The sequence below is a fragment of the Leuciscus leuciscus genome, assembly GCF_965113295.1.
Source record: "Leuciscus leuciscus genome assembly, chromosome: 8".
NCBI lineage: Eukaryota > Metazoa > Chordata > Actinopteri > Cypriniformes > Leuciscidae > Leuciscus > Leuciscus leuciscus.
This window is the reverse complement of record NC_138732.1, coordinates 4,612,581-4,622,580: the sequence shown is the minus strand read 5'-3', so window position 1 is coordinate 4,622,580 and position 10,000 is coordinate 4,612,581. Positions and strand designations below refer to the sequence as shown.

General features: G+C 38.3%; 1 protein-coding gene across 1 annotated transcript; it reads left to right on the top strand.

Annotated features, from left to right (window-relative positions):
- Positions 1 to 368: 368 nt before the first annotated feature.
- Positions 369 to 1,858, top strand: hrh2a (histamine receptor H2a). Its single transcript, XM_082177100.1, has one exon. It carries the CDS (start codon positions 452 to 454, stop codon positions 1,559 to 1,561), a length of 1,110 nt encoding a protein of 369 aa, XP_082033226.1. The 5' UTR covers positions 369 to 451; the 3' UTR covers positions 1,562 to 1,858.
- The last annotated feature ends 8,142 nt before the right edge of the window (positions 1,859 to 10,000 follow it).

The following is a 10,000-nucleotide window of genomic DNA, read 5'->3' as shown; positions in this document are numbered from 1 at the left end:
GTAAGGAGGACGGATGAACAGATGGATGAATGGAGGAGGTGGACGATCCCTGCAGTGTGGAAGGAGACCGTTGGGAATACACACCGGAGGACCTGTTTAAACATCTCGAAGAATTGCATTGCATTTTGCATTGATGCATTTGACAGATGCAAATAAGAAATAACAGAAAACAAGATAAACACACACAGAAACACACCTGCATTCATAGTGTTTCTCTACACATAAAACTGTGAAGGAAATCATGCATTTTTGACCTAAAAAATTGCCTTGAATTCTGAACATCTTGACCTAAAAAAATTGCCTTGCATTCAGAACATCTTGACCTAAAAAAATTGCATTGCATTTGACAGATGCAAATATGTGCATTCCCTGGAATCAAGCGCACAACCTAGTGTCTACCTAGTGTTTCTCTGCCAATAAAACAGTGAAGAAAACAACAACTAAACAAAGAATGACATCTCAGATAGCACTAGCCGTAACGCTCTCGCTTCTTATCCTCCTCACGGTCAGCGGGAATATTTTGGTTTGTCTGGCTGTGTGCTCTACGAGACGCCTGCGTAACGTCACCAACTGCTTCATCGTCTCGCTAGCGGTTACAGACTTTCTACTGGGAGCCCTCGTGCTGCCGTTTTCCACCCTTTACCAAGTTACGGGCGATTGGCCACTAGGGGCGCACTTCTGCAACATCTACATTTCGTTGGACGTCATGCTATGCACTGCATCCATACTCAATCTCTTTGCTATCAGCTTGGATCGTTACTTTGCGGTCACCGACCCGCTGCGCTACCCAATGCTTTTGCTTCCGTGGCACGTCGGCGCGATTTTAGCGACCATCTGGCTGGTTTCGGTGGCCGTTTCGTTTGTCCCAATCCACATGGGCTGGAATACGCGAGACTTGAGCGTGCAAAATATTCGCGAGGGCGACCCTGCGCGAGACTGCCGATTTGAGTTAAATCCAGCGTACGTATTGGTGGACGCCTTCGCTACGTTTTACCTCCCCCTGGTGGCCATGTGCTGGAGCTACCACCGAGTTTTCCGCATTGCAAGGATGCAGGCGAAACGGATCATTTCTATCCGACGGGGTTCGTCGTCGTCTCCAGGCGCGACGATTCTTGCACTGCGCGAACACAAAGCGACAGTGACGCTTGCGGTTGTGCTTGGTGCGTTCGTGGTGTGCTGGTTCCCGTATTTCACGTTTTTCACGATAATGGGGATACGCAACGAAGATAATCCGCCACGGACGGCGCAGTCAGTGGTGCTTTGGCTAGGATACGCAAACTCTGCGCTAAATCCTATCCTTTACGCTACGCTTAACAGAGACTTCAGGTCCGCTTACGCCAAGCTGCTATGTGGAGCACGAGGATGTAAAACACGGAGGAAAATACCGATAACGGCAATGGAGGAGGGGCTAATGATTACACACGCCCCTCCTGCAGAAAGGGCGGAGCTTCGGCCTAGAACTTGTGTGTTGCTGCAAGAGATTGAAAACGGGAAGAGGGTCGATGGCAACACAACGACTGGTGCTACAGTTACCATTGTAGTTAATGGGAATAAAAGGTAGTATGCATATTGTAAAAAGAAATAACAGTTTATTTACTTTACTTTGTCTTCGTATCTGCTCATTTATTGGCTGTCATTATCTGTCAGCAGCCCACAGGGAACTTGATATTAAGATTGTGTAACTAAAAAGTACTCATGGGGAGGAAAGTACAAATGCAATTAATCGGTAACTTTTTCTGCAACCAAAATGCTTTTTTTGACGCCCTCTGGTGGACATGAGAGGTAACAACATCATGTAGAAGCCCTGAAATCTGTTCAGTTGCTGGGTGAATTTGTCATAAAACTTGTCTAGGTCACAATTCACATGCAAACAATCAAATATATAAACTTGTTTATTTAAAGGTTAAATCTGACACATGGGAATATATATATATATATATATATATATATATATATATATATATATATATATATATATATATTATAATAATAAATAAATAAATAAACCTCTGGATGCATTAGAGTCTAAAGCTTCATTTTCATTTAGCAAATTTAATTTTTGTTTCTGGTGTAAAATGTCATCTAGACATGTTTTCATGGGATTCATTTTACTGAAGGTTTAAAGGGAGATTCACCTTAAGGTCTGGTGAATTAATTTCTTTTAAAAAAAAAAAGTAAAATTGTTATTTTTACTCACCCTCATGCCGGTCCCAAATGGCATTTTTATTCCATGGAGCACAGAGCTCTTTCAAGATACAAAACCTTTTAGGCGACATTTGTCCAAAAAAAAAAAAAGATACACACACACACACACACACACACACACACACACACACACACACACACACACACACACACACACACATACACACACACACACACACACACACACAAGCACAAAAAGACTGAAATTTCAGTTGTGATTTGCTCAAAATCTTGCCATAGCTCTAGAATTTAACTCTCAAACCTTGTTCTCCATGAGATTTCAGAGTTTCAGTGGATGGGGAAATGATAAACAGTATTTTGGTGTGTCATGAGGGTCAGTAAATTAAAATTTTCTTCATATCTGCTCATTTACTGACTGTCTCTCTGCGACCCACAGGGACCTCAAGAAGTAAGACTTTGTACCTTCAAATTGCACATAGAAAAGAAAGTGCAAAAATGCCATTTGTAATTTGCAAACTAACTTCTTCTACAACCAAAATGCTTTTCTTTTGACGCCCTCTGGTGGCCATGAGAGGTAACAAGATCATGTAGAAGCACTAACAGAACTTGTCTAGGTCACATTTCACTCCAGTGTATGAATGAGTGAATGTTAAACTGTTACTACAAAGATGAAAGGAATAGTTTGCAGAGATAAAATTAAAATAATTACTCACCTTCTCGCTGTTCATACTCAAACTTTTTTTTAAATTATTATCATGGAACATAAAGCTCTTTTTGATACAAAAAAAAAAACTCTAAAAAAACAAATGCTTTATCATTTAGTGTATAAGCACTAAATGAAGAACACAGTAAAAATCTCTCAAAATTACACACATTCATACAGTACACACATATACACACACACACATATAAACAGTGCACACACACACACACACATACATACGGTACACAAACACACACATAGAGTACATACGGTACACACACTTACTTACTGTACACACACACATACATGCGCATACATACGGTACACACACATATACACACACACACATATATACAGTACACACACACACATACATACTGTACACACACACACACATATAAACACACACACATACAATGCATAAAATAAAAGCTAATTTTGGACCCCCGTACTCTGACAGTAATAATAATAAAAAAATAAAAAAGTTCTGCAACGTCAAGATGAGAATTAGTGTTAAATGTGCTTAATGGCCATGAAAATAACGTCACAAACTCAAAGCAATAGCAAATACAACACAAAGCAAACAATATATTTTCTTTTCTTTTTTCATTCTGGGGAAAGATGTGACCTGGACATGTTTTCATGAGATTCTCAAGGACCAATGAATTAATTTCTTTTTTTTTTTTTTTCTATGTGGAAGTTTATGAATTCTGTCCTGTTTTCTCTCTAAAAAATATTGTTGCATGATCATGTTTAAACAGTCAGATTACAGTATGACTGTAAAGACGATAATAGGTCTGTCGCGAGATACGCATGTGTCTAAAATCCAGTGTAAAGAAATCGCAAATCGGAAACGCACAGTGAAATGAGGGATGAAATGATGTGTGCTCTTCAGGATTTTCTTCATGTGGGATTTTTTTCAAAAAAAATTATATTTATATGTTGCATTTTCATATTGATCTCTACCTCAACAAGACCCTTTTCTTTTCTTTTGACTGATTTAGTCTGACCAACTATTCATCATTGGCCAATTAACACATATCAAACCGCAGAACTTGAGTGCGCAGGCACACACACACACACACACATGCACACTTTTAGTAGGTTATCCATCATCCTGGTTTGTCATAAAAATATTATCAAATAATAAGGGCAAAAGCACACACACAGAGTAATTCAGTAACTCAGATTCCTGACCTCGGGAAATATGGGAGGAGGATAAGGAGGGGAATCATGGGAAGACATGAAGAGGGAGACATGCAGCTTGTAGCTTTTTCTGGCCAAGAAATATTACAACAGAACACTTCTGAAAACACAATGGAGAAATAAAGGTTAAAAAAAGTGTCCATCCAAGCATAATACGATTATTTGACTGACTTTAACCATGTAGGAATATATTGTTCTGTTTGCTGATATCTAGTTGACATGTAGCTCTAACAAAAATCTGAATATATTTTAAATTTGATGTCACTGACCTGGCAAACTTTGGCAAATCCCTAGATTAGCTCCTTGTAAACGCGACTGCTATCCTGATCACATAAGTTGCATTCGCAGTGATAAAGTCTCCATAATGAAACTGGAAAATCCTTCACCTTCAAGACAGAGTGACAACAAATATCAATGAAGACCGATTACATGAGGACTATTCAGCAAAATATATATATATACCCACACATACACAGTATATATGAGATGATGCTACATATTTAGCCTATGTGTGTATACACGAATTAAAAAAATAAACTAATGTGTATATATATATATTAGTGCTGGGCAACGATTAATCGCGATTAATCACATCCAAAATATAAGTTTGTGTTTACAAAATATATGTGTGTGCGCTGTGTAAAATTATTTTGTATATATAAATACACACACATGCATGTATATATTTAAGATTTTTATTTTATATATAAAATATGTATATGTATATATAATATAAAATATAGCTGCAAGCAGCAATTACCGGGGCCAAGCAGAATAAGACGACAAGACATTTCGACGTGTCTGAAAGTGTCAGACCAACTGCAACAATGAGCAATTAAAGACATTTAAAGAGGATTTTAGGCAAAATGCCTGAAAAATCATAGAAACAATAATTAAAAATATGATTTAATGCATTGTCACTTTCGACCAATAGGTGGCGCAGTTATAAAACTGATGTGATGTAGTCAGAGTGAAGTGACAATGACACATACAAAGTTTGGTGTCAATATGTCAAGGCATTGCAGAGATAAAGCCTGAATAATGCTTTTAGCATCATGCCTCAACTTTGCTGCTGCGCTATACGAAAACGGTTTCGTCAATCGACACGAAATCCATAACTTTTAGTCGGCACAGTCTGGAGATGATACGATTCGATTTTGGTGAAAATCGGACAAACGGTGTAGGAGGAGTTCGAAAAAGTAGGTTTTGAATGAAAATTGCATTTTATTTCACAAAACTGTATTGAAGTCAATGGGAATTTCATGTTTTGTTCTATTATAGCGCCACCAAGAGGCTCAGTCCCACAATTTTGTTTACGTGTCCTCAGAGTGAGCCCATACATATGTGTGTCAGTTTTGGTGAAAATATCTCAATTGACTTCAGAGTTATAGACATTTATATGAAAAAACACGTAAAAAATTACTGACACATGACTTTGATTGGATTTTACTACCCCTTACTATCAATATTTTCGCATTTGGGCATTGGCGTTTAGCTATCGACCTATGTTTCCAAACTTCTGACGGAGGTTTCGTCTCGATCGGACAAGCGGTTTCGAAGATATAGCCAAATGTTTTTTAAGCGCTAAATCACAACGCTACACAAACCGTAAGGCGAAACCTAGCATGTTTGGTATCGTAGGACTCGGCAAGGATTCAGGAGTCTAATTAGATGAGTCTCGTGAAAATAAGTCGGCCGCACCCAAAGTTATAAGCACTTGAAAAAAACATTCACCACTAGGTGGCGCTGTTTCGAAACTTCTCAGGCTCCTTCAGGACATCGTGCTGATGACCCAGACCAAGTTTCGTAACAATCCGTTCATGCGTTCTTAAAATACAGCATTTTAGCACAAAATTCCAAATGGCCGACAGTCAAAATGGCCGATATGGCAAATTTGGATATCAGTCGACTCGGCATGTTGCCCTGAATCTAACGAGACCAATTTTATGATTTTTGGACAAACTGTTCAGAAGTTATAAGCAAAAATAGCCATTTTTCATATCTCCGGACCAGTAGGGGGTGCTGCGCCGAAACGCAGCATGTTGCCTCAGGTCATGCTTGGGATGACATGTACCAAGTTTGGTCTGAATACGACAAACCGTTGCGGAGATACAGCCTTACGTCTGTTTTTGCAAGCGCTACGTAAAATTTGTTTGTGCGTTTATCGAAAACGGTTTGACGAATCAACTTGAATTCCATAACTTTTGGTCAGCACTGCCTGAAGATGATCTGGTCCAATTTTCGTGCAAATCGGACAAACTGTCTAGGACGAGTTCGAAAAAGTAGGTTTTGAGAATAATTCAAAATGGCGGCCATATTTTAATGACGGAAAATGACGTCATAGGGTGCAATCGAATCGACATGAGCTCAGGAATCAGAGGAAAAAATTATTTTGTTGTTTGACTTTACGGTTAAAAAGTTATTAGCAAAACAAAAGTGAAACTTTGGACAGGTGGTGGCGCTAGAGGGAATGACTTAGAAACACCAAAATTGGTGTATTTAATGTTGGGACTGTCCTCTATCAGAATGTCAAACCAAAACAACTTTCCCGCAATCGGTTCTATGGGCTGCCATAGACGCCCAGTCGGAAGAAATAACAGAATAATAAGAAGAAGAACCGGAACAGATACAATAGGTGCCTCCGCACCTTTGGTGCTTGGCCCCTAATTATGTACTATATATATATATATATATATACACAGTTTATGCAAATATTTCTTAAAAATATACATGCATGTGTGTATTTATACACAGTACACACATATATTATGTAAACACAAACTTTTATTTTGGGTGCGATTAATCGCGATTAATATATACACACACACACACACAGTATGCATTCAGTATACAGTATATACGCACACATTTATATACATACACACAGGCTAAATATACAGCATTATCATGTACAAGATCCATGTATTCCACTAAATGTATCTTAATGAATATCAATAATTAAGCAAATTGAACCACAAATAGAATATCTAACAAACACAAGGGTGTTATCTGGTGTAAAGCAATTCCCTGGAATATAGCATCACAGTCCTAACAAAAGCAAAATAAAACCCACTCCCTCTCTCTCTGGTCCTTTATCCCTGGTTAGTGTGTTGGAATTTAATATGCGACTTTTGTTATTGGGAAAGTGGCACATATGTCTGTGCGCGCGCTGGTCGCAATATCTCTGTTAGTGTAGATAATGCGATAAAGAAGGCAGGGGCTATTCATCACCCTGGCCGATCCCAATACGCTTTATTATTTTAATGCATTTCACAGCGATTAAAAATGATCTATCACCAGACCTGTGTGTGTGTGTGTGTGTGTGTGTTTGAGCTGAAAGCACTGTGTGTGCGCGTGTGTGTGTGTGTGTGTGTGTGTGTGTGTGCGCGTGTGTGTGGTCACTTAAAAGGCCTATTACTGTTGTCGTTGTGCAAAGAGAGACAGCACAGACACTCTCCTCCTCGCGATTCCCGGGGTAGAGACATTCACCTCGTAGTTTTATTTGGCTTTTTATTCAATGAGTTCCCCGAAGCTGTTGTGGCATTTCTCTGCGTTCATCCCTCCTCCTGCAGTCATTAAACTCGAGTAACTCATCACTGCTAATTTGAGAGGTTTAACGAGCAATGTGTTCAAACTAATGGCAATTAATCTGCGATTAGGCCAGATCAGCATACAGACTATCTGAGGACAGAGACGGTTTACCTTTCAAGACGATCCTGAACCAGCTTCACCTGTTTGAATTTTGAAATAAGACATGGCTCATGTCGAAGCCTCTTGTTTCCCCTTAGGTTACTGATATAGGGTTAGGTTTATGCAGGCTTGGGAGGGTTACTTTAAAAATGTATTCCGTTACAGTTACAAATTACTTCATAAAAAAAGTATTCAGTAACGTAATCCAAGTACTATAATATGAAAGTAATGTAACTGATTACCTTTGGATTACTTCAAGGTCACAAATCCAGACAAGACAGAGGTAATACTTATCGGTTCAAAAAACCGCCCACAAAACCTCGCACAATACAACTTTAACATCATAGGATGTCCTGTTACTTTATCCTCTACAGTAAAAGACCTGGGTGTTATACTCGATTGCAACCTGTCTTTTGAAAATCATATTTCTTATGTTACAAAAACAGCCTTTTTCCACCTTAGAAACATTGCTAAGCTACGTAATATGCTATCAGTATCTGATGCAGAAAAGTTAGTTCATGCATTCATGACCTCGAGACTGGATTACTGTAATGCTTTATTAGCTGGTTGTCCTGCATCCTCAATAAACAAGCTACAGTTAGTCCAAAATGCCGCCGCTAGAGTTCTTACGAGATCAAGAAAATATGATCATATAACACCGATTTTATCATCACTGCATTGGTTACCTATAAAGTTCCGTATTAATTACAAGGTATTGCTACTGACTTACAAAGCCCTAAACGGCTTAGCTCCAGTCTATTTAACGGATCTTCTATCGCCCTATAATCCATCGCGCTCTTTGAGATCACTAAATTCAAGGCTTTTGGTCATACCTAGGATATCCAGAACCACCAAAGGAGGGAGAGCATTTTCACATTTGGCTCCAAAACTCTGGAATAGTCTTCCTGATACTGTTCGTTGCTCAGACTCGCTCTCCCAGTTTAAAACTAGATTAAAGTCGCATCTCTTCAGCCAGGCATTCATATAATCCTACAGTTCAAACTACAATCCGGCCTCTATCCAATGCCAGAGGAGAACTGGCCCCCGACTGAGCCTGGGTTCTCCCAAGGTTTTTTTTTTCTCCATTAGGTCACCTGATGGAGTTTTAGGACACCATTAGGTCACTTGATGGAGTTTTTCGGTTCCTTGCCACTGTTGCCTTTGGCTTGCTCAGTTGGGGATATTTTGGGGATATTTAATTTAATTTTATCAATCAATAAATTCCTCTTGAAACAAACTTTGTTGTATTATTTTAATTTAATACTGTGAAGCTGCTTTGATGCAATCTGTATTGTGAAAAGCGCTATACAAATAAACTTGACTTGACTTGACTTGACATATATAAATAAAGTCAAGCAAGAAGAAATATTATAAATAAAATAAAACAATTTTTTTTTTTTTTTTTTGAATTTGGTCCAGTGTACAATATTTGCTAAATATACACACAGGCCTGAATATATATTTATGTAAAGGGCTATACAGACATCTAGTGGCTAATGTATGGTATTACAGATTATTTTGTTTTATTTTTAACTAATTTTTAACTAAAAAATAAAAACACAACATTTAAAATTTTTACACAATCTACATATTTGTTTATTTTAAAATAGGCCTACATGTTGACTAAAGCCGTGATCTTTCTTAATTTGCCTTACTGAACTTGGGGCGTTGGCAGTGGGAGTTCCCCTACGTTACCTAGACAGCGAACATCCCGTTTAGTGAGAAGAGATTAAGAAAGGACATTTTGGGTACTAAAAAAACTACTCTCCTAATTTCTACAAAATAGCAACAGAATTTCCATGAATTAAAAGCGATTTTACCGGCAGGCAGCATCGTTTCTACTAGCAGCAGTGATTCAATCTGCGTCTGAGGAGATTGTAGAAAGCTGTTATTTGCACATGCACCAGCGGGTGGCACACGTGAGTCATTACTGGCAACAGAACCAGGAACTACTGTATAATAATCAAGCAGCGCTTAATATAGTGTTATTATGCCAAAATACTTATTTATTTAGTTTTAAATGAAACCATTGTAATCCTGAAAGTATTCCCCCTTTTTTCAAAATGTAACTATAATCTGATTACTACGTTTTTTGACGTAACTGTAACGGATTACAGTTACTGGATTTTTGTATCCTGATTACATAACGCTGTTACATGTATTCCGTTACTCCCCAACCCTGGGTTTATGTCATATAAAAGTAGTGTCTTGAGTAAAGAAAACGCTGTACTTATA